The sequence below is a fragment of the Oncorhynchus keta genome, chromosome 24 (genome assembly GCF_023373465.1).
Source record: "Oncorhynchus keta strain PuntledgeMale-10-30-2019 chromosome 24, Oket_V2, whole genome shotgun sequence".
Taxonomy (NCBI): domain Eukaryota; kingdom Metazoa; phylum Chordata; class Actinopteri; order Salmoniformes; family Salmonidae; genus Oncorhynchus; species Oncorhynchus keta.
The window spans coordinates 6,344,112-6,369,513 of record NC_068444.1 but is presented as its reverse complement, the minus strand read 5'-3'; the positions used below and the strand labels follow the sequence as shown (position 1 = coordinate 6,369,513).

The window sequence follows — 25,402 nt, the reverse complement described above, 5'->3', positions numbered from 1 at the left end:
AGTGTCAGGGACTAGGTATTCTAGTGTCAGGGGCTAGGTATTCTAGTATCAGGGACTAGGTATTCTAGTGTCAAGGACTAGGGACTAGCTATTCTAGTATCAGGGACTAGGTATTCTAGTGTCAAGGACTAGGGACTAGCTATTCTAGTGTCAGGGACTAGGTATTCTAGTATCAGGGACTAGGTATTCTAGTATCAGGGACTAGATATTCTAGTATCAGGGACTAGGGACTAGCTATTCTAGTGTCAGGGACTAGGTATTCTAGTATCAGGGACTAGGTATTCTAGTGTCAGGGACTAGATATTCTAGTATCAGGGACTAGGTATTCTAGTATTAGGGACTAGGTATTCTAGTATCAGGGACTAGGTATTCTAGTGTCAGGGACTAGGGACTAGGTATTCTAGTGTCAGGGGCTAGGTATTCTAGTGTCAAGGACTAGGGACTAGCTATTCTAGTGTCAGGGACTTCTTCTAGTATCAGGGACTAGGTATTCTAGTATCAGGGACTAGGTATTCTAGTATTAGGGACTAGGTATTCTAGTATCAGGGACTAGGTATTCTAGTATTAGGGACATAGGTTTTCTAGCATCAGGGACTAGGTATTTGACATCAGGGACTAGGGACTAGGTATTCTAGTATCAGGGACTAGGTATTCTGTGTCAGGGACTAGGGTCTAGGTATTCTAGTATCAGGGACTAGGTATTCTAGTGTCAGGGCTAGGTATTCTAGTGTCAGGGACTAGGTATTCTAGTATCAGGGACTAGGTATTCTAGTATCAGGGACTAAGTATTCTAGTGTCTGGGACTAGGGACTAGGTATTTGAGTATCAGGGACTAGGGACTAAGTATTCTAGTGTCAGGGACTAGGTATTTGAGTATCAGGGACTAGGGACTAGGTATTCTAGTATCAGGGACTAGGTATTCTAGTGTCAGGGACTAGGTATTCTAGTGTCAGGGACTAGGTATTCTAGTGTCAGGGACTAGGTATTCTAGTATCAGGGACTAGGTATTCTAGTGTCAGGGACTAGGTATTTGAGTATCAGGGACTAGGGACTAAGTATTCTAGTGTCAGGGACTAGGTATTCTAGTGTCAGGGACTAGGGACTAGGTATTCTAGTGTCAGGGACTAGGTATTCTAGTGTCAGGGACTAGGGACTAGGTATTCTAGTATCAGGGACTAGGTATTCTAGTGTCAGGGACTAGGGACTAGGTATTCTAGTATCAGGGACTAGGTATTCTAGTGTCAGGGACTAGGGACTAGGTATTCTAGTGTCAGGGACTAGGTATTCTAGTATCAGGGACTAGGTATTCTAGTGTCAGGGACTAGGGACTAGGTATTCTAGTGTCAGGGACTAGGTATTCTAGTGTCAGGGACTAGGTATTCTAGTATCAGGGACTAGGTATTCTAGTGTCAGGGACTAGGTATTCTAGTGTCAGGGACTAGGTATTCTAGTATCAGGGACTAGGTATTCTAGTGTCAGGAACTAGGTATTCTAGTGTCAGGGACTAGGTATTCTAGTATCAGGGACTAGGTATTCTAGTATCAGGGACTAAGTATTCTAGTGTCTGGGACTAGGGACTAGGTATTTGAGTATCAGGGACTAGGGACTAGGTATTCTAGTGTCAGGGACTAGGGACTAGGTATTCTAGTGTCAGGGACTAGGGACTAGGTATTCTAGTGTCAGGGACTAGGGACTAGGTATTCTAGTGTCAGGGACTAGGTATTTGAGTATCAGGAACTAGGGACTAGGTATTCTAGTGTCAGGGACTAGGTATTCTAGTATCAGGGACTAGGGACTAGGTATTCTAGTATCAGGGACTAGGTATTCTAGTGTCAAGGACTAGGGACTAGGTATTCTAGTATCAGGGACTAGGTATTCTAGTGTCAGGGACTAGGGACTAGGTATTCTAGTATCAGGGACTAGGTATTCTAGTGTCAGGGACTAGGGACTAGGTATTCTAGTATCAGGGACTAGGTATTCTAGTGTCAGGGACTAGGGACTAGGTATTCTAGTGTCAGGGACTAGGTATTCTAGTATCAGGGACTAGGTATTCTAGTGTCAGGGACTAGGGACTAGGTATTCTAGTGTCAGGGACTAGGTATTCTAGTGTCAGGGACTAGGTATTCTAGTATCAGGGACTAGGTATTCTAGTGTCAAGGACTAGGTATTCTAGTGTCAGGGACTAGGGACTATGTATTCTAGTGTCAGGGACTAGGTATTCTAGTGTCAGGGACTAGGTATTCTAGTGTCAGGGACTAGGTATTCTAGTGTCAGGGACTAGGGACTAGGTATTCTAGTGTCAGGGACTAGGTATTCTAGTGTCAGGGACTAGGGACTATGTATTTGAGTATCAGGGACTAGGGACTAGGTATTCTAGTGTCAGGGACTAGGTATTCTAGTGTCAGGGACTAGGTATTCTAGTGTCAGGGACTAGGGACTAGGTATTCTAGTGTCAGGGACTAGGTATTCTAGTGTCAGGGACTAGGGACTAGGTATTCTAGTGTCAGGGACTAGGTATTCTAGTGTCAGGTACTAGGTAGGGACCATTGAGATGAATCTATGTATTGCTATAATGTCAGAGAGACATCCAATGGATGTGAGACCCAGTTGATGTGTGACATTTGATCCACCTGTGAAGGGCCTCTGAACATCTTTGATCTCTCAATCGTTGATGTTGGAGTAAGTAGACTGGCACAGAGATCACTCGACCTGCCTGGCTCCCGGAGGAACAGCCCCATTCAAATGCATTATAGATCAGAATGATCCGTTAGTTCTGTTGGTTGCAGACCCAGACTAGGTGGTTTTGACATTCCTCCCTCCTTGTACCTCAGGATGGCAGTGCGGGCGTGGGGGACGAAGAGAGCTGTATCCACCGGGCCCTTCTGAAGTACCTGGATGCCTGGTCGCTGAACCAGGACTTCTGGGAGTACAACCTCCACGTGGGGCGTATGCTGCTGCTGGAGAAGAGGAACAGGGAGGCACTGCAGCACCTGCAGACCGGACTGGCCCTGCGGCCCTCACAGCCAGCACTTAGGTCAGCACGCGCTGTCGTATGTTTAACACAGTTGCATCTGGGAACCAGACTTGCTTTAATTCCTCAAGCTAAGTCCTTGGCTTTAGCTCAGCGGGCTACGACAAATCTGTAGCATGCAGGAGACCTGGGTTGGCCCTATTGGTCACATTGCCAGGGGTAGGCAACTCATGAACGTGTGTGTGTGTGTGTGTGTGTGTGTGTGTGTGTGTGTGTGTGTGTGTGTGTGTGTGTGTGTGTGTGTGTGTGTGTGTGTGTGTGTGTGTGTGTGTGTGTGTGTGTGTGGCAGGTTCTTCACAGGTCTGGCTCTACTGCTACAGGAGGAAGCCTCAGAGGCTGTGGAGAAGGAGGCAGCCCTGTTTTTACAACAAGGCCTGGAGCATGTTATAGCACAGTCCTGCAACACGGAGAACAACTACAGGTGTGTGTGTGTGTGTGTGTGTGTGTGTGTGTGTGTGTGTGTGTGTGTGTGTGTGTGTGTGTGTGTGTGTGTGTGTGTGTGTGTGTGTGTGTGTGTGTGTGTGTGTGTGTGTGTGTGTGTGTGTGTGTGTGTGTGTGTGTGTGTGTGTGTGTGTGTGTGTGCATGTGCATGTGTGTGTGTGTGTGTGTGTGCGCGTGTGCGCGCGCGTGTGTGTGCGCGCTGTGCGTGCGTGTGTGTGTATGTGTGTGTGTGTGTGTGTGTGTGTGTGCAAGACAGAGATCGGGATCGAGAGAGAGTATCTTGATTTCCAGACTTCCTTAAGTGCACTTCTACATGATGTGCAGTCAGTGTTTCTCTGTAAGCTAAACGTCCCCTTCTTTTCCTGCCGTGATGTGACCTCAGTGGTTTGGAGCAGAGCGTGACAGACCCTCTGTCCAGTGTGAGAACACAGTTCCTCACCCTCGGTGCCCTCCAACAGAAGAACACTCTCTCTCAGAAGCCAATGAGCTCAGAGCAGGTCTATCACACGTGAGTTTTATGTTTCTTGCCTGGTTCAAATCTCTTTGTTCTGTCTTACCAAGTCTCTATGTATGTATACTGAGCTAAAATAGAAAACGCAAGTGTTGGTCCCATGCTTCATGAGCTCTTTTTTAATTTTTTATTCAGAAATATTTCATTTGCACAAAAAAAGCTTATTTCTCTCAAATGTTGTGCATAAATTTGTTTACATCCCTGTTAGTGAACATTTCTTCTTTGCCGAGATAATCCATCCACCTGACAGGTGTGGCATATCAAGAAGCTGATAAAACAGCATGATCAATACATAGGTGGACCTTGTGCTGGGGACAATAAAAGGCCACTTTAAAATGTGCATTTGTGTCACACAACACAATAACACAGATGTCTCATGTTTTGAGGGAGCTTGCAATTGGCATGGTGACTGCAGTAATGTCCACCAGAGCTGTTGCCAAATAATTTAATGTTAATTTCTCTACCATAAGCCACCTTGTTTTAGAGAATTTGGCAGCACGTCCATCCGGCCTCACAACAGCAGACCATAAGTAACCACGCCAACCCAGGACCTCTTCATTCAGCTTCTTCCCCTGTGGGATCGTCTGAGACCAGCCACCCAGACAGCTGAGGAAACTGTGGGTTTGCACAACTGAAGAATTTCTCCACAAACTGTCAGAAACTGTCTCAGGAAGCTCATCTGCAGGCTTGTCGTCCTCCCCAGGGTCTTGACCTGACTGCAGTTCGGCGTTGTAACCGACTTCAGTGGGTAAATGATCACCTTCTATGGCCACTGGCACGCTGGAGAAGTGTGCTCTTCACGGATTAATCCTGGTATCAACTGTACCGTGCAGATGACAGACAGCGGGTATGGGATTGCATGGGGGAGCGGTTTGCTGATGTCAACGTTGTGAACAGAGGGCCCCATGGTGGAGGTGGGGTTATGGTGTTTGCTGATGTCAACGTTGTGAACAGAGGGCCCCATGGTGGAGGTGGGGTTATGGTGTGGTGTTTGCTAATGGTGTGGTGGAGGTGCTAATGTCAACGTTGTGAACAGAGTCTGACAACATTCCACAGGCCACAATCAGCAGCCTGATCAACTCTATGTGAAGGAGATGAGTCACGCTGCATGAGGCAAATGGTCTCACCAGATACTGACTGGTTTTCTGATCCACACCAGATACTGACTGGTTTTCTGATCCACACCAGATACTGACTGGTTTTCTGATCCACACCAGATACTGACTGGTTTTCTGATCCAACCAGATACTGACTGGTTTTCTGATCCACACCAGATACTGACTGGTTTTCTGATCCACACCAGATACTGACTGGTTTTCTGATCCACACAGATACTGACTGGTTTTCTGATCCACACCAGATACTGACTGGTTTTCTGATCCACACCAGATACTGACTGGTTTTCTGATCCACACCAGATACTGACTGGATACTGACTGGTTTTCTGATCCACACCAGATACTGACTGGTTTTCTGATCTGATCCACACAGCAGATACTGACTGGTTTTCTGATCCACAGCAGATACTGACTGGTTTTCTGATCCACAGCAGATACTGACTGGTTTTCTGATCCACACCAGATACTGACTGGTTTTCTGATCCACACCAGATACTGACTGGTTTTCTGATCCACCCCAGACACTGACTGGTTTTCTGATCCACACCAGATACTGACTGGTTTTCTGATCCACCCCAGACACTGACTGGTTTTCTGATCCACACCAGATACTGACTGGTTTTCTGATCCACACCAGATACTGACTGGTTTTCTGATCCACACCAGATACTGACTGGTTTTCTGATCCACTGATGTCAACGTTGTGAACAGTGCCCAATGGTGGAGGTGGGGTTATGGTATGGGCACGCATAAGTTACGGACAACAAGCACAATTGCATTTTATCAATGGCAATTTTAATGCACAGAGATGCTGTGAAGAGATCCTGAGGCCCGTTGTCGTACCATTCATCCGTCGCCATCACCTCATGTTTCAGCATGATGATGCGCGTCCCCGTGTCGCAAGGATCTGTACACAATTCCTGGAAGCTGAAAATCACCCAGTTATTCCATGGCCTGCATACTCACCGGACATGTCACCCATTAAGCATGTTTGGAATGCTCTGGATTGATGTGTACGACAGCATGTTCCAGTTCCCGCCAATATCCAGCAACTTCTCACAGCCATTGGAGAGAAGTGGGACAACATTCCACCGGCCACAATCAACAGCCTGATCAACTTGTCTATCACAGTGCCATCCGTTTTGTCACTAAAGCCACATATACAACCCACCACTGCGACCTGTATGCTCTCGTTGGCTGACCCTCACTACATATTCATCGCCAAACCCACTAGCTCCAGGTCATCTATAAGTCTATGCTAGGTAAAGCCCCGCTTATCTCAGCTCACTGGTCTCCATAGCAACACCCACCCGTACCACGCTCTCCAGCAGGTATATTTCACTGGTCATCCCCAAAGACAACACTTCCTTTGGCCGCCTTTCCTTCCAGATCTCTGCTGCCAATGACTGGAACGAATTGCAAAAACCTCTGAAGCTGGAGTCTTATATCTCCCTCTCTAACTTTAAGCATCAGCTGTCACCAATCACTATACCTGTACACAGCCCATCTGTAAATAGCACACCCAACTACCTCATCCCCATATTGGTACTTCCCCTCTTACTCTTTTGCACCCCAGTATCTCTACTTGCACATCATCATCTGCACATCTATCACTCTATCACTACCTCCCTAATCTTCTACATTTGCACACACTGTACATAGATTTTTCTATTGTGTTATTGACTGTATGTTTGTTTATGTGTAACTCTGTGTCGTTGTTTTTGTCACACTGCTTTGCTTTATCTTGGCCAGGTCACAATTGTAAATGAGAACATGTTCTCAACTGGCCTAACCTGGTTAATTAAAGGTGAAATAAATAAAAAAAATAAAAACTCTCTGCAAAGAAGATGTGTTGCGCTGCATGACGCAAATGGTCACAGCAGATACTGGCTGTTTTTTAAATCCACACTCCTACCTCTGTTGAGGACAGAATTTAAGTATATATGCAGGAAACTAGAACAATTCTGGTCTGTCCCTGTCTTAATGTGTGTGTGTGTGTGTGTGTGTGTGTGTGTGTGTGTGTGTGTGTGTGTGTGTGTGTGTGTGTGTGTGTGTGTGTGTGTGTGTGTGTGTGTGTGTGTGTGTGTGTGTGTGTGTGTGTGTGTGTGTGTGTGTGTGTGTGTGTGTGTGTGTACCCATCTTCCTTTACCCCAAAACAGTGTTGCGGTGCTGGCAGCCCGCGGTGTGTGTCGGTGCGTGTGTCGGGACGAGGTGGCCCAGCAGCTGGAGTGGGTGTTGCTAGATGCCCACTTTGCCCTCCTCCAGAGCCTCATTCAGCAAAAGAAGGCTGCTGGGTTGACTCAGGGTCAGGGCAAACAGGGAGAGACAGAGAGACAGGCCTGGGTGGCCAAGAGGTGTCAGGCTCTCACAGGTCTGATCCGCCTCACCTCCATCCCCGCCTGCAGGGAGCTGATGGACATGCAAGAGAAGGTGAGACTGTATTCAATTTTTTTGCCTACGACCAAAAATTAATTAGAGAGGCGAAACTTTGGTTAAGGGGGACCACAAAATGGGCTCATATGAAAGAGGAGGTCACATAAATGACATCTAGGGTCAAAGGTCAAAATTTCAGGTAGTCGAGGTCAGGGTTAGAGTCATCTGATCCTGGATCTGTGTGGTGTCGTCTCAGATTTTCCCCTCGCTCGTCAGTCACTTTGATCTTGATCTTTTGATTGACTGCGATCGTTGGTGTGTTGCATACAAAACAAACAAAACAAACTCCCATCGGGGGTGTCCAGGTCTGCCAGATCGCCGTGGTAACGACTCCTCGTGACAGCCACGCGCTGTGTCTCCTGGGGCTGGCCCAGCTGGCTCAGTGTGACAACGACCACGGCTCACAGAGGTTAGAAGGAGCCATTGCCAACGCCTGCCTCAGCTTCCAGGCAAGCATCGAACTGGAGGACAAGCCTCAGAGCGGAGAGCCACCCACACAGCTCACTAGTAAGAGAAATTGTGTGTGTGTGTGTGTGTGTGTGTACATGCTTTTGTGTGTAATGATAGAAGACTGTGTGTGTGTGGGGGGGTATTAATGAAGGGTGTGTGTGTGTGCTCACGTTGATATATGCAACTGAGCCTTGTGCCATCCCTCCCCCTCCCTCAGAGCAGCAGTGGTGGCAGGACAGGCTGGCAGCAGACAAGGAGAAGGCAGTCAAGGGGACAGCCAGCCAGGGAGCGGGCGGGGGTGGTTCTGGGCCTCCTGACACTGCAGTGGCTGCCGGGAGAGGATGTGGGCGTGGCATGGGAGGTCCTGCTAGAGGGGGTACTGCGGCTGCAGCCAAGACCCCCACGAGAGGAGGCAAGACTGCCCCTCCAGCCAAAAACACCCCTTCTACTGCCCCTCCAGCCAAAAACACCCCCTCTACTGCCCCTCCAGCCAAAAACACCCCCTCTACTGCCCCTCCAGCCAAAAACACCCCCTCTACTGCCCCTCCAGCCAAAAACACCCCTTCTACGGCCTCTCCAGCCAAAAACACCCCCTCTACTGCCCCTCCAGCCAAAAACACCCCCTCTACTGCCCCTCCAGCCAAAAACACCCCCTCTACTGCCCCTCCAGCCACCGTGTCTCCATCCAGGTCAGTCAGATAGACTGTAGACGTGTTGGAGAGCATAAATGTTACGCAGTCGCTGATTTCTGTTGCTGCAGATGCACCTCCCCTGCCTGTACACTCCTTCTTCTGCCCGCTTTTAAGACTCAGTATTTCATGTAGAACACGGCCTAATGAGAGAGGCATTCGAAGGAATGGGAACGACATGCTTTTGGACACGTGTGTTTTATCTATCATTAGTTTTCCCAGTCAGGGTTGAGTAAAATTACATTTAAATTCAGTCAATTCTGGAAGTATACTGAAATTCCAGTCTGAATTGTTTTAATTGAAATGGAAATTGAGCCCAACCCTGATCCAAGTAGTTTCTGTTTGTACTCAGCAGGGGGCAAGTTGGAGCAGCCAAAACTCCTGGCCCTGCCAAGCCCAGCAGCTCCAAGACCCAGCTCATCTCCCCCAGCAAGTCTAAACCAGACTGCTCCCCAAGCCCAGCCAAACCTGGGCCCACAGAAGGTAGGCTACCAACCAGGTTAGGAATTATACTCGGGTATCCGTCTTTGGCCTAGTAACACTGAGGAGCGCTGTTGGGTTTAGCCCACTATTCATTTCATTGATTGTGTCATTTTCTGTGTGTGGGCTACTTAGTATTGCTCCATTTAGAACCGATTGCTCTGTCTGTGGGTTGTGTCTGTCTGACTACAGAGTCAGCAGTGGCAGAGAGTGTCAACGTTCTCCCCAAAGCTCTGTTGAACCGTCGATCCCATGCCCCTCGCCTCGGCTTGGCCCGCGCCCTCTCCCGCTCCGCAGACAGCCACGACCAGGCACACCAGCTCTACCAGGAGGTCATCACCATGGCACCAGAGGTCACATATTACTATCAGTTATTATACAGTTAGTGCAGCTGTTCCTGTTTTTGTTGGCGCCATCCAATGATTGGTCAGTTTGGAGTGTTCTTCCTGTTATTGTTGGCTCCATCCAATGATTGGTCAGTTTGGAGTGTTCTTCCTGTTATTGTTGGCTCCATCCAATGATTGGTCAGTTTGGAGTGTTCTTCCTGTTATTGTTGGCTCCATCCAATGATTGGTCAGTTTGGAGTGGTCTTCCTGTTATTGTTGGCTCCATCCAATGATTGGTCAGTTTGGAGTGTTCTTCCTGTTATTGTTGGCTCCATCCAATGATTGGTCAGTTTGGAGTGTTCTTCCTGTTATTGTTGGCTCCATCCAATGATTGGTCAGTTTGGAGTGGTCTTCCTGTTATTTTTGGCTCCATCCAATGATTGGTCAGTTTGGAGTGTTCTTCCTGTTATTGTTGGCTCCATCCAATGATTGGTCAGTTTGGAGTGTTCTTCCTGTTATTGTTGGCTCCATCCAATGATTGGTCAGTTTGGAGTGGTCTTCCTGTTATTGTTGGCTCCATCCAATGATTGGTCAGTCTGGAGTGGTCTTCCTGTTATTGTTGGCTCCATCCAATGATTGGTCAGTTTGGAGTGTTCTTCCTTTTATTGTTGGCTCCATCCAATGATTGGTCAGTCTGGAGTGGTCTTCCTGTTATTTTTGGCTCCATCCAATGATTGGTCAGTCTGGAGTGTTCTTCCTGTTATTCTTGGCTCCATCCAATGATTGGTCAGTTTGGAGTGGTCTTCCTGTGCTCTCCAACTGTTGCACTCCCCAGCTGTGTTTTCTCCTGGGTGTTATCTAAGTCCAGGTTATGTCTAGATTATGTTTATCCAAGTCCAGGTTGTGTCTAGATTATGTTTATCTAAATCCAGGTTGTGTCTAGATTATGTTTATCCAAGTCCAGGTTGTGTCTAGAATATTGGTAAACACCTTTCAGATACAATGTGATTGATCAACAGGTCCACGATGCGTACATTGAGCTGGCAGAGATGCTGGGGCAGTCCGACCCGCTGGCTGCTGTAGAGGTGTACTGTCGGTTCCCCCTGAAGCCCGTCTCAGAGCAGAACTTTGACGACGCCTTCATCACAGGAGAGATCGTACGCATCCTGATGAAACAAGGCCTCTACGAGCACCCAGAGCTGAGACACAACCTCATCGCCTACGGGAAAGTCATGGGCCTGGGTGAGTTATCTCTTCATTAGAACCCCAGAGCTGAGACACAACCTCATCGCCTACGGGAAAGTCATGGGCCTGGGTGAGTTATCTCTTCATTAGAACCCCAGAGCTGAGACACAACCTCATCGCCTACGGGAAAGTCATGGGCCTGGGTGAGTTATCTCTTCATTAGAACCCCAGAGCTGAGACACAACCTCATCGCCTACGGGAAAGTCATGGTTCTGGGTGAGTTATCTTTTCATTAGAACCGTCTTGGAAGCATCAGATGTTTTTTTTAGATCATACAGGGGTTCTTGAACCTTTTTTTTAGCTCAAGACCCAAATGAGAAACGTACCCAAAATCTTCCTCCAACGACCCAAACGAAGAAGACGGTGTGCGATTTTATAGATGTAGATTCTCATAATTCGTGACCCATATTCTCGCAAGCCCGGGATCCATTTTTCTGTCCCAATCCATAGAGCAGGATTAAATCCGTATTGCTGCAGTATCGCAGAAGATTTGCGTTGAAATGAAGGTCATTTCAGGGTGAGATGACATTTTTGTCGGTGTGTTTACCGTGAACTGAGGAACATTGCCTTTTAACATTTAAATGGATCTATAACACGAATCTTCCGCTATACAGATTGAACTGAGCCCTCCTTCCTGTATGCGAATACCTAGGATAGGATAAGTAATCCTTCTCACCCCCCAATTTAAGATTTAGATGCACTATTGTAAAGTGACTATTCTACTGGATGTCATAAGGTGAATGCACCAATTTGTAAGTCGCTCTGGATAAGAGTGTCTGCTAAATGACTTAAATGTAAATGTAAATGTAAATACAGACATAGAACATTTGGAAGACAAATTAAATGCACATGTAGGATCTTAATTTGACCAGTTTCTCACAGCAGGAAAATAATCCTGCAACAACAGGAAATGTGAATTATTGTGAGGATTATAGTTAATTAAAACATTTTGTAGGGGTTCGTACATTTTTTTGTTTGGCTTACTACTTAAAATTGTATAAATAATAAAAATGAATGTTAACTTTACCCTTCAGGGTAATGCTTCAGCCTCATCAGATCGTGTTTGTGTTTTGTATGTCAAGGTTGCCTTGAGAAATACATCAACATCCTCGAAGGGAAGTTCATGAGCAGCCTTCTGAAGAGAGTGTATGCTGGGATCCATGACAAATCAGTGGAAGACAAGGATCTGCAGGACTTCTTCAAGTTCAAGTGCTGGATATGAACTTTCCTTTTATAAAGAGACGGGCTGTTTATTCCTTGATCAAAGTATGAATGTATCTCTTTAGACCAATCGGCTAGTCGCATCATCTTTAGACCAATCGGCTAGTCGCATCATCTTTAGACCAATCGGCTAGTCACATCATCTTTAGACCAATCGGCTAGTCGCATCATCTTTAGACCAATCGGCTAGTCGCATCATCTTTAGACCAATCGGCTAGTCGCATCATCTTTAGACCAATCGGCTAGTCACATCATCTTTAGACCAATCGGCTAGTCGCATCATCTTTAGACCAATAGGCTAATCACATCATCTTTAGACCAATAGGCTAGGCACATCATCTTTAGACCAATAGGCTAGTCACATCAACTTCAGACCAATAGGCTAATCACATCATCTTTAGACCAATAGGCTAGGCACATCATCTTTAGACCAATCGGATAGTCACATCATCTTTAGACCAATAGGCTAATCACATCATCTTTAGACCAATCGGCTAGTCACATCATCTTTAGACCAATCGGCTAGTCACATCATCTTTAGACCAATAGGCTAGTCACATCATCTTTAGACCAATCGGCTAGTCACATCATCTTTAGACCAATCGGCTAGTCACATCATCTTTAGACCAATAGGCTAGTCACATCATCTTTAGACCAATCGGCTAGTCACATCATCTTTAGACCAATCGGCTAGTTACATCATCTTTTAGACCAATCGGCTAGTCACATCATCTTTAGACCAATAGGCTAGTCACATCAACTTTAGACCAATCGGCTAGTCACATCATCTTTAGACCAATCGGCTAGTCACATCATCTTTAGACCAATCGGCTAGTCACATCATCTTTAGACCAATCGGCTAGTCACATCAACTTTAGACCAATCGGCTAGTCACATCAACTTTAGACCAATCGACTAGTCACATCATCTTTAGACCAATCGGCTAGTCGACAGAGTGAAACATCTGTCGTTGTACCCTTGAGCAAGGCAGTTAACCCCCGCCCCCCGACACACACACAACAACAGCTTCCCAGGCGACCAATCTGGCAGTCCCCCGCACCTCTCCGATTCAGACGGGTTGGGTTGAGAGCATAAGTCAGGTTTCGGTTGGACCTTGTGTAATTAACGATTTTTAAAAATACATGTAATTCCTCCATAAAGAATATGAACTGTTACTATTCCTTGGGTTGTGACGACACTAGGAAATATAATTAATAAATAAATATAATTCACTGCAAATGAGACGTGTTAAAATACCCAGTTCAAAATAAGACAATACTTTGATCGTTTTCTCAAAAAGGCCATTTAAATCTGGACCACTTCATCCCCAGTAGACTGTTTTCTAGCAAAGTCACAGTAATAACAGCAGTAGACTGTTTTATAACAGTCACAGTGATAACAGCAGTAGGCTGTTTTATAGCAGTCACAGTGAGAACAGCAGTAGACTGTTTTCTAGCAAAGTCACAGTAATAACAGCAGTAGACTGTTTTATAACAGTCACAGTGAGAACAGCAGTAGACTGTTTTATAACACAGTCACAGTGAGAACAGCAGTAGACTGTTTTATAACAGTCACAGTGAGAACAGCAGTAGACTGTTTTATAACACAGTCACAGTGAGAACAGCAGTAGACTGTTTTATAACACAGTCACAGTAATAACAGCAGTAGACTGTTTTATAACAGTCACAGTGAGAACAGCAGTAGACTGTTTTATAACACAGTCACAGTGAGAACAGCAGTAGACTGTTTTATAACACAGTCACAGTAATAACAACAGTAGACTGTTTTATAACAGTCACAGTGAGAACAGCAGTAGACTGTTTTATAACACAGTCACAGTAATAACAGCAGTAGACTGTTTTATAACACAGTCACAGTGAGAACAGCAGTAGACTGTTTTATAACAGTCACAGTGAGAACAGCAGTAGACTGTTTTATAACACAGTCACAGTGAGAACAGCAGTAGACTGTTTTATAACAGTCACAGTGAGAACAGCAGTAGACTGTTTTATAACAGTCACAGTGAGAACAGCAGTAGACTGTTTTATAACACAGTCACAGTAATAACAGCAGTAGACTGTTTTATAACACAGTCACAGTGAGAACAGCAGTAGACTGTTTTATAACAGTCACAGTGAGAACAGCAGTAGACTGTTTTATAACACAGTCACAGTGAGAACAGCAGTAGACTGTTTTATAACAGTCACAGTGAGAACAGCAGTAGACTGTTTTATAACACAGTCACAGTGAGAACAGCAGTAGACTGTTTTATAACACAGTCACAGTGAGAACAGCAGTAGACTGTTTTATAACACAGTCACAGTGAGAACAGCAGTAGACTGTTTTATAACACAGTCACAGTGAGAACAGCAGTAGACTGTTTTATAACACAGTCACAGTGAGAACAGCAGTAGACTGTTTTATAACAGTCACAGTAATAACAGCAGTAGACTGTTTTATAACACAGTCACAGTGAGAACAGCAGTAGACTGTTTTATAACAGTCACAGTAATAACAGCAGTAGACTGTTTTATAACACAGTCACAGTGAGAACAGCAGTAGACTGTTTTATAACAGTCACAGTAATAATCGCTGTTTAGTAGACTGTTTTATAACAGTCACAGTAATAACAGCAGTAGACTGTTTTATAACAGTCACAGTGAGAACAGCAGTAGACTGTTTTATAACACAGTCACAGTAATAACAGCAGTAGACTGTTTTATAACCACAGTCACAGTGAGAACAGCAGTAGACTGTTTTATAACACAGTCACAGTGAGAACAGCAGTAGACTGTTTTATAACAGTCACAGTAATAACAGCAGTAGACTGTTTTATAACAGTCACAGTAATAACAGCAGTAGACTGTTTTATAACAGTCACAGTGAGACCAATAGGCAGTAGACTGTTTTATAACACAGTCACAGTGAGAACAGCAGTAGACTGTTTTATAACACAGTCACAGTGAGAACAGTCAGTAGACTGTTTTATAACAGTCACAGTAATAACAGCAGTAGACTGTTTTATAACAGTCACAGTAATAACAGCAGTAGACTGTTTTATAACACAGTCACAGTGAGAACAGCAGTATACTGTTTTATAACAGTCACAGTGATAACAGCAGTAGACTGTTTTAAAACACAGTCACAGTGAGAACAGCAGTAGACTGTTTTATTCCTGGGTTGTGAGAAAAGCAGTATACTGTTTTATAACAGTCACAGTAATAATGAGCAGTAGACTGTTTTATAACAGTCACAGTAATAACAGCAGTAGACTGTTTTATAACAGTCACAGTTAAATCTGGAACAGCAGTAGACTGTTTTATAACACAGTCACAGTGAGAACAGCAGTAGACTGTTTTATAACACAGTCACAGTGAGAACAGCAGTAGACTGTTTTATAACAGTCACAGTGAGTAACAGCAGTAGACTGTTTTATAACAGTCACAGTGATAACAGCAGTAGACTGTTTTATAACACAGTCACAGTAATAACAGCAGTAGACTGTTTTATAACAGTCACAGTGATAACAGCAGTAGACTGTTTTATAACAGTCACAGTCACATAACAGTAATAACAGCAGTAGACTGTTTTATAACACAGTCACAGTAATAACAGCAGTAGACTGTTTTATAACAGTCACAGTGAGAACAGCAGTAGACTGTTTTATAACACAGTCACAGTAATAACAGCAGTAGACTGTTTTATAACACAGTCACAGTGAGAACAGCAGTAGACTGTTTTATAACACAGTCACAGTAATAACAGCAGTAGACTGTTTTATAACACAGTCACAGTGAGAACAGCAGTAGACTGTTTTATAACACAGTCACAGTAATAACAGCAGTAGACTGTTTTATAACAGTCACAGTGAGAACAGCAGTAGACTGTTTTATAACACAGTCACAGTAATAACAGCAGTAGACTGTTTTATAACAGTCACAGTGAGAACAGCAGTAGACTGTTTTATAACAGTCACAGTAATAACAGCAGTAGACTGTTTTATAAGTCACAGTCACAGTGAGAACAGTCAGTAGACTGTTTTATAACAGTCACAGTGAGAACAGCAGTAGACTGTTTTATAACACAGTCACAGTAATAACAGCAGTAGACTGTTTTATAACAGTCACAGTGAGAACAGCAGTAGACTGTTTTATAACACAGTCACAGTGAGAACAGCAGTAGACTGTTTTATAACACAGTCACAGTAATAACAGCAGTAGACTGTTTTATAACACAGTCACAGTGAGAACAGCAGTAGACTGTTTTATAACACAGTCACAGTGAGAACAGCAGTAGACTGTTTTATAACAGTCACAGTAATAACAGCAGTAGACTGTTTTATAACACAGTCACAGTGAGAACAGCAGTAGACTGTTTTATAACAGTCACAGTAATAACAGCAGTAGACTGTTTTATAACACAGTCACAGTGAGAACAGCAGTAGACTGTTTTATAACACAGTCACAGTAATAACAGCAGTAGACTGTTTTATAACAGTCACAGTAATAACAGCAGTAGACTGTTTTATAACAGTCACAGTGAGAACAGCAGTAGACTGTTTTATAACACAGTCACAGTAATAACAGCAGTAGACTGTTTTATAACACAGTCACAGTGAGAACAGCAGTAGACTGTTTTATAACACAGTCACAGTGAGAACAGCAGTAGACTGTTTTATAACAGTCACAGTAATAACAGCAGTAGACTGTTTTATAACAGTCACAGTAATAACAGCAGTAGACTGTTTTATAACAGTCACAGTAATAACAGCAGTAGACTGTTTTATAACACAGTCACAGTGAGAACAGCAGTATACTGTTTTATAACACAGTCACAGTGAGAACAGCAGTAGACTGTTTTATAACAGTCACAGTAATAACAGCAGTAGACTGTTTTATAACAGTCACAGTAATAACAGCAGTAGACTGTTTTATAACACAGTCACAGTGAGAACAGCAGTATACTGTTTTATAACAGTCACAGTGATAACAGCAGTAGACTGTTTTATAACACAGTCACAGTGAGAACAGCAGTAGACTGTTTTATAACACAGTCACAGTAGAACAGCAGTATACTGTTTTATAACAGTCACAGTAATAACAGCAGTAGACTGTTTTATAACAGTCACAGTGAGAACAGCAGTAGACTGTTTTATAACACAGTCACAGTGAGAACAGCAGTAGACTGTTTTATAACACAGTCACAGTGAGAACAGCAGTAGACTGTTTTATAACACAGTCACAGTGAGAACAGCAGTAGACTGTTTTATAACACAGTCACAGTGAGAACAGCAGTAGACTGTTTTATAACACAGTCACAGTGAGAACAGCAGTAGACTGTTTTATAACAGTCACAGTAATAACAGCAGTAGACTGTTTTATAACACAGTCACAGTGAGAACAGCAGTAGACTGTTTTATAACAGTCACAGTAATAACAGCAGTAGACTGTTTTATAACACAGTCACAGTGAGAACAGCAGTAGACTGTTTTATAACAGTCACAGTAATAACAGCAGTAGACTGTTTTATAACAGTCACAGTAATAACAGCAGTAGACTGTTTTATAACAGTCACAGTGAGAACAGCAGTAGACTGTTTTATAACACAGTCACAGTAATAACAGCAGTAGACTGTTTTATAACACAGTCACAGTGAGAACAGCAGTAGACTGTTTTATAACACAGTCACAGTGAGAACAGCAGTAGACTGTTTTATAACAGTCACAGTAATAACAGCAGTAGACTGTTTTATAACAGTCACAGTAATAACAGCAGTAGACTGTTTTATAACAGTCACAGTAATAACAGCAGTAGACTGTTTTATAACAGTCACAGTGAGAACAGCAGTAGACTGTTTTATAACAGTCACAGTGAGAACAGCAGTAGACTGTTTTATAACAGTCACAGTAATAACAGCAGTAGACTGTTTTATAACAGTCACAGTAATAACAGCAGTAGACTGTTTTATAACACAGTCACAGTGAGAACAGCAGTATACTGTTTTATAACAGTCACAGTGATAACAGCAGTAGACTGTTTTATAACACAGTCACAGTGAGAACAGCAGTAGACTGTTTTATAACACAGTCACAGTGAGAACAGCAGTATACTGTTTTATAACAGTCACAGTGAGAACAGCAGTAGACTGTTTTATAACAGTCACAGTGATAACAGCAGTAGACTGTTTTATAGCAGTCACAGTGAGAACAGCAGTAGACTGTTTTATAACAGTCACAGTGAGAACAGCAGTAGACTGTTTTATAACACAGTCACAGTGAGAACAGCAGTAGACTGTTTTATAACAGTCACAGTAATAACAGCAGTAGACTGTTTTATAACAGTCACAGTAATAACAGCAGTAGACTGTTTTATAACACAGTCACAGTGAGAACAGCAGTATACTGTTTTATAACACAGTCACAGTGAGAACAGCAGTATACTGTTTTATAACACAGTCACAGTGAGAACAGCAGTAGACTGTTTTATAACAGTCACAGTGAGAACAGCAGTAGACTGTTTTATAACAGTCACAGTGAGAACAGCAGTAGACTGTTTTATAACACAGTCACAGTGAGAACAGCAGTATACTGTTTTATAACAGTCACAGTGATAACAGCAGTAGGTAAAACTGGAGGCATGAGTCAATGAAACATCCTGTCTAGCAGCAGAATATGTTAACTTTAGTTAGCAAAGCAGTTTGTTCCGAGTACAACATTCTGCCATTAGAAACATAGGCTACACATGGGAATGAACAGGAGACAGGATGAGGAGACAGGATGAGGATACAGGATGAGGGGACAGGATGAGGATACAGGATGAGGGGACAGGATGAGGATACAGGATGAGGAGACAGGATGAGGATACAGGATGAGGGGACAGGATGAGGAGACAGGATGAGGAGACAGGATGAGGGGACAGGATGAGGAGACAGGATGAGGAGACAGGATGAGGATACAGGATGAGGAGACAGGATGCAGGGACAGGATGAGGGGACAGGATGAGGGGACAGGATGAGGGGACAGGATGAGGATACAGGATGAGGAGACAGGATGAGGCTACAGGATGAGGATACAGGATGAGGATACAGGATGAGGAGACAGGATGAGGAGACAGGATGAGGATACAGGATGAGGAGACAGGATGAGGAGACAGGATGAGGAGACAGGATGAGGATACAGGATGAGGATACAGGATGAGGAGACAGGATGAGGGGACAGGATGAGGATACAGGATGACAGAGAGAAAAAGGATATCGAGTCCCACACAATCCTTACTACTACTGCGTTACTCAATCCTAACAACTTAATAGAATCTGTTTGATGAGAGAGAGAGAGAGAGAGGGGGGGGGGGGCTGGAGAGAGAGAGAGGGAGAGGGGGGAGACTGGAGAGAGAGAGAGTGAGAGGGAGAGACTGGAGAGAGAGAGATGGAGAGGGGAAATGCAGAACCAAGATCAACGTCTATATGCAACTTCCCCCACACGGTTGAGCTTGGTCAAGATGAGAACAGGGCTGGTCAAAGGCAGAGCAGACAGAGACAAAAGAGACTATTCTTTTTCATGCCAGGAGAGGTACCGGATTCTGGTAAATGGGTTCCGGAACAAAACAGTCCCACAACTGAGAAGTGCCAGATTCTGTTCCGGAAGGATCTGGCTCATATTAAGCACTGCGCATAACTCAGGCTTTCACATACAGTGAGTGCATCGTGCACTGACACCAATTATTGTCACGTGTGCTCCCTCTCTGGCCTCTAGGTCACCAGGCTGCTCGTTATGGCTCACCTGCGTGTCCTCAGACTCACCTGGGCTCCATCACTTCCTTGATTACCTGCCCTATATATGTCACTCCCTTTGGTTCCTTCCCCAGGCGTCGTCGTTGGTTTCTGGTCTGTGTGTTGTTTGAGGTTCTTGTTTTGTATTATGTTGTGTTTATTTATTAAAACACTCCATGAACTCGCTTCCTGACTCTCAGCGCACATCGTTACAATTATGCACGTTTTATGTGAAGGTATGATTCAGACCATATACTGTACCAGCAGTGTCCCACCAGAACCAGAAGAACACTGATTTAAAATCTTAACTAATAACGTTGGATGTTCCTTTACCATTATAGAAACATGTTTCTGAGGTTATGGATTTAAATCCATTTGACTATTAGTAGAGAATACATTAAGTTACTTACTATTAACATAGATGAAGGTTTTCAGCTCCTCCTGCTGTCATAAAGAGGAATCTGTTCTGGTGGGAAGATGTCTCTGTTCTGGGGGAAGATGTCTCTGTTCTGGGGGAAGATGTCTCTGTTCTGGGGGCAGATGTCTGTTCTGGGGGAAGATGTCTCTGTTCTGGGGGCAGATGTCTGTTCTGGGGGCAGATGTCTCTGTTCTGGGGGAATATGTCTCTGTTCTGGGGGCAGATGTCTCTTTTCTGGGGGCAGATGTCTCTGTTCTGGGGGCAGATGTCTCTGTTCTGGGGAAGATGTCTCTGTTCTGGGGGAAGATGTCTCTGTTCTGGAGGCAGATGTCTCTGTTCTGGGGAAGATGTCTCTGTTCTGGGGGAAGATGTCTCTGTTCTGGGGGCAGATGTCTCTGTTCTGGGGGAAGATGTCTCTTTTCTGGGGGCAGATGTCTCTGTTATGGGGGCAGATGTCTCTGTTCTGGGGGCAGATGTCTCTGTTCTGGGGAAGATGTCTCTGTTCTGGGGGAAGATGTCTCTGTCCTGGGGGCAGATGTCTCTGTTCTGGGGGCAGATGTCTCTGTTCTGGGGGAAGATGTCTCTGTTCTGGGGGAAGATGTCTCTGTTCTGGGGGAAGATGTCTCTGTTCTGGGGGAAGATGTCTCTGTTCTGGGGGAAGATGTCTCTGTTCTGGGGGTAGATGTATCTGTTCTGGGGAAGATGTCTCTGTTCTGGGGGAAGATGTCTCTGTTCTGGGGGAAGATGTCTCTGTTCTGGGGGTAGATGTCTCTGTTCTGGGGGGGGAAGATGTCTCTGTTCTGGGGAAGATGTCTCTGTTCTGGGGGAAGATGTCTCTGTTCTGGGGGAAGATGTCTCTGTTCTGGGGGAAGATGTCTCTGTTCTGGGGGTAGATGTCTCTGTTCTGGGGGTAGATGTCTCTGTTCTGGGGGAAGATGTCTCTGTTCTGGGGGTAGATGTCTCTGTTCTGGGGGAAGATGTCTCTGTTCTGGGGGAAGATGTCTCTTTTCTGGGGGCAGATGTCTCTGTTATGGGGGCAGATGTCTCTGTTCTGGGGGCAGATGTCTCTGTTCTGGGGGAAGATGTCTCTGTTCTGGGGGAAGATGTCTCTGTTCTGGGGGCAGATGTCTCTGTTCTGGGGGAAGATGTCTCTGTTCTGGGGGCAGATGTCTCTGTTCTGGGGGAAGATGTCTCTGTTCTGGGGGCAGATGTCTCTGTTCTGGGGGAAGATGTCTCTGTTCTGGGGGAAGATGTCTCTGTCCTGGGGGAAGATGTCTCTGTTCTGGGGGCAGATGTCTCTGTTCTGGGGGAAGATGTCTCTGTTCTGGGGGAAGATGTATCTTTTCTGGGGGCAGATGTCTCTGTTATGGGGGCAGATGTCTCTGTTCTGGGGGCAGATGTCTCTGTTCTGGGGGTAGATGTCTCTGTTCTGGGGGTAGATGTCTCTGTTCTGGGGAAGATGTCTCTGTTCTGGGGGAAGATGTCTCTGTCCTGGGGGAAGATGTCTCTGTTCTGGGGGCAGATGTCTCTGTTCTGGGGGAAGATGTCTCTGTTCTGGGGAAGATGTATCTTTTCTGGGGGCAGATGTCTCTGTTATGGGGGCAGATGTCTCTGTTCTGGGGTAGATGTCTCTGTTCTGGGGGAAGATGTCTCTGTTCTGGGGGAAGATGTCTCTGTTCTAGGGAAGATGTCTCTGTTCTGGGGCAGATGTGTCTCTGTTCTGGGGGCAGATGTCTCTGTTCTGGGGGCAGATGTCTCTGTTCTGGGGTAGATGTCTCTGTTCTGGGGGAAGATGTCTCTGTTCTGGGGAAGATGTCTCTGTTCTAGGGGAAGATGTCTCTGTTCTGGGGGCAGATGTCTCTGTTCTGGGGGAAGATGTCTCTGTTCTGGGGGTAGATGTCTCTGTTCTGGGGGTAGATGTCTCTGTTCTGGGGAAGATGTCTCTGTTCTGGGGGCAGATGTCTCTGTTCTGGGGGAAGATGTCTCTGTTCTGGGGGTAGATGTCTCTGTTCTGGGGGTAGATGTCTCTGTTCTGGGGGAAGATGTCTCTGTTCTGGGGGTAGATGTCTCTGTTCTGGGGGAAGATGTCTCTGTTCTGGGGAAGATGTCTCTGTTCTGGGGATAGATGTCTCTGTTCTGGGAATAGATGTCTCTGTTCTGGGGGTAGATGTCTCTGTTCTAGGGGAAGATGTCTCTGTTCTGGGGGAAGATGTCTCTGTTCTGGGGAAGATGTCTCTGTTCTGGGGATAGATGTCTCTGTTCTGGGAATAGATGTCTCTGTTCTGGGGGTAGATGTCTCTGTTCTGGGGGAAGATGTCTCTGTTCTGGGGTAGATGTCTCTGTTCTGGGGGAAGATGTCTCTGTTCTGGGGTAGATGTCTGTTCTGTTCTGGGGTAGATGTCTCTGTTCTGGGGTAGATGTCTCTGTTCTGGGGGAAGATGTCTCTGTTCTGGGGGTAGATGTCTCTGTTCTGGGGGAAGATGTCTCTGTTCTGGGGTAGATGTCTCTGTTCTGGGGGAAGATGTCTCTGTTCTGGGATAGATGTCTCTGTTCTGGGGTAGATGTCTCTGTTCTGGGGGAAGATGTCTCTGTTCTGGGGTAGATGTCTCTGTTCTGGGGGCAGATGTCTGTTCTGGGGGCAGATGTCTCTGTTCTGGGGGAAGATGTCTCTGTTCTGGGGATAGATGTCTCTGTTCTAGGGGAAGATGTCTCTGTTCTGGGGTAGATGTCTCTGTTCTGGGGGAAGATGTCTCTGTTCTGGGGGAAGATGTCTCTGTTCTGGGGTAGATGTCTCTGTCCTGGGGGCAGATGTCTCTGTTCTGGGGGAAGATGTCTCTGTTCTAGGGAAGATGTCTCTGTCCTGGCGCAGATGTCTCACTTGCCAGATAGTCAATTTATGGGCCTGGAAAGAATCAATAACATACAAAACTATGTACTTCAACATGTTTAAAGCAATAGAAATACAATTCATTAAAAAAAAAAGGATCCTCATTCAAGTTAATGGGTGGTGATTCTCTATCTATGAATGCATGTTCACCTGGGGTATCGCACAATGATAAGCTGACCGACTGGACAGCATGCTTCTTACTCCCTAGAAATCACACAAAACAAAAGTCTAGTTGCATATTCAGTCAACGGTTAGTAATGTTCGAATGACTGTTGTAGACGTACAACCCTACAACCTTGATCAGAGGAAAGGAGGAAACTAGAAAATAACTCAGGCTTTTTAAAAGAAACACAAAAAAATATTAAGTGGATTGAAAAACGCTTCCAACTTCCAACCTTTAAAAAAAAATTCCCTCCGAAATGAGGATAGACATATTTATGGGACGGACAGTTGATCGCTCAATGAATTACACAAACATTTGATGAGCAATGCACCCCCCTCTGATCGCCCCCAAACCACAAAACGAGGACGAACGAGGCCAGGTCTGCGTGCTAAATGTCACACTATTCCCTATAAAGTGTACTAATTTTGATCAGGGCCCATAAAGGCTACAAGGTAGTGCACTATGTTGGGAATAAAGTGCGTTTTTTTATTTCACGGGGGCACGATTGGAAAAAGCCACACTCTCCCTCTCCACCGGGCTCGGTGTGGGTCTTTGTCAGGCAGCTTCACGGCCAAGAGCGTGTTAAACAAACATGGCCGCCAAACAAATCCAGCTGTGAAAACATCCAACTGACCTTCTCTCCCCCCCGTCTCCGCAACGGACTCACCACCACCGGAGGATGAAAAATAACTTTTTGACACGTTTTCTGTCGACGGGAGCCGAAGTCTCCCATCTCCCCTTTCTATTCAGCTAATGACCTTTTCGTGAAACGGGAGCCGAAGTCTCCCATCTCCCCTTTCTATTCAGCTAATGACCTTTTCGTGAAACGGGAGCCGAAGTCTCCCATCTCCCCTTTCTATTCAGCTAATGACCTTTTCGTGAAACGGGAGCCGAAGTCTCCCATCTCCCCTTTCTATTCAGCTAATGACCTTTTCGTGAAACGGGAGTCGGAAGCCCTTGGTAGGGTGGTGGGTCCTCATTTCAACCACGTGGAATTTCTCCTCCAACGGAGTGGCCACTAGCATGTTCATATTGATATATCCTTCCTGTCCAACTCCCACGTGGCATACCTGCCAGACAGGTACAGGACAAGATAACACTTAAGTTGTGGGACATCACCTCCGCAGTAATACCTTCAGCTCATAGAGCTGCGTTACTGCGTTACTGTGTTACTGCCTTACTGCGTTACTGTGTTACTGTGTTACTGCGTTACTGTGTTACTGCGTTACTGTGTTACTGCGTTACTGCGTTACTGTGTTACTGCCTTACTGCGTTACTGTGTTATTGTGTTACTGCGTTACTGTGTTACTGCGTTACTGCGTTACTGTGTTACTGCCTTACTGCGTTACTGTGTTACTGCCTTACTGCGTTACTGCGTTACTGTGTTACTGCCTTACTGCGTTACTGCGTTACTGCCTTACTGCCTTACTGCGTTACTGCGTTACTGTGTTACTGCGTTACTGCGTTACTGCGTTACTGCCTTACTGCGTTACTGCGTTACTGTGTTACTGTGTTACTGCCTTACTGCGTTACTGCGTTACTGCCTTACTGCGTTACTGCGTTACTGCGTTACTGAGTTACTGCGTTACTGCGTTACTGTGTTACTGCCTTACTGCGTTACTGCGTTACTGTGTTACTGCCTTACTGTGTTACTGCCTTACTGCGTTACTGCGTTGCTGAGTTACTGCGTTACTGCCTTACTGCGTTACTGTAGGCATCAGAGTGTGTTGACGTGGAATTACAGTGAACATATAGTAATAACTCAAATACTGAGGAAAAAAACACTCATTTAAAGTACACTTCATAAGTGTATTGAGGTGAAATTATAGTATGTGTATGGTATACTGAATAAAGATGTACTTTTCTAGTATATCTCATATTTGAAGTATATTCAATTAATTTGTAGTATATTTAAGTATACATGTAATATATTAAAATATTGGGTCTCAGTGAGTACGGTTACATGCACACAATGCGATTATTGTGGATAGTCAGATTAATATAATAGTTAGATTAAAACGTTTACAGGCTTTGCAAGAAGGACGATTTCCCTAATAATCCTGTTTACATGGACACATCTGAAATCAGGCTACCTGATGGCACTGCACGCGCCTAAAAGCTTTTATATTTCGAACTCAGAATCAGCAATCAAAACAACCATTCTGCCACAGCGACCATGTTATTTTTGGGAAGCTGATTCTGAGTTCGGACATATAAAAGCT

At 44.9% G+C, this 25,402-nt stretch overlaps 1 protein-coding gene and 1 long non-coding RNA gene across 2 annotated transcripts; both read left to right on the top strand.

Annotated features, from left to right (window-relative positions):
• Positions 1-3,911: 3,911 nt before the first annotated feature.
• Positions 3,912-14,526, top strand: LOC118376160 (uncharacterized). Its single transcript, XM_052477573.1, has 8 exons — positions 3,912-3,980; positions 7,261-7,531; positions 7,840-8,041; positions 8,202-8,673; positions 9,026-9,156; positions 9,346-9,506; positions 10,499-10,721; positions 11,807-14,526. The coding sequence occupies exons 1-8, from the start codon at positions 3,955-3,957 to the stop codon at positions 11,944-11,946; spliced, it is 1,626 nt and encodes a 541-aa protein (XP_052333533.1). The 5' UTR covers positions 3,912-3,954; the 3' UTR covers positions 11,947-14,526.
• A 990-nt stretch (positions 14,527-15,516) lies between these two features.
• LOC127911340 (uncharacterized) lies at positions 15,517-18,692 on the top strand. The gene is made up of 2 exons (XR_008077881.1): positions 15,517-15,950; positions 18,137-18,692. It is a non-coding gene; the product is annotated as an uncharacterized LOC127911340 (long non-coding RNA).
• Positions 18,693-25,402: the final 6,710 nt, after the last annotated feature.

Excerpts from the sequence above, each read along its gene's own strand:
- LOC118376160 (XM_052477573.1), top strand. The coding sequence starts at position 3,955 with ATGAGCTCAGAGCAGGTCTATCACAC. Across the intron at positions 9,157-9,345 it reads CAAACCTGGGCCCACAGAAG|AGTCAGCAGTGGCAGAGAGT; the intron begins GTAGGCTACCAA and ends GTCTGACTACAG. Across the intron at positions 10,722-11,806 it reads CGGGAAAGTCATGGGCCTGG|GTTGCCTTGAGAAATACATC; the intron begins GTGAGTTATCTC and ends TTGTATGTCAAG.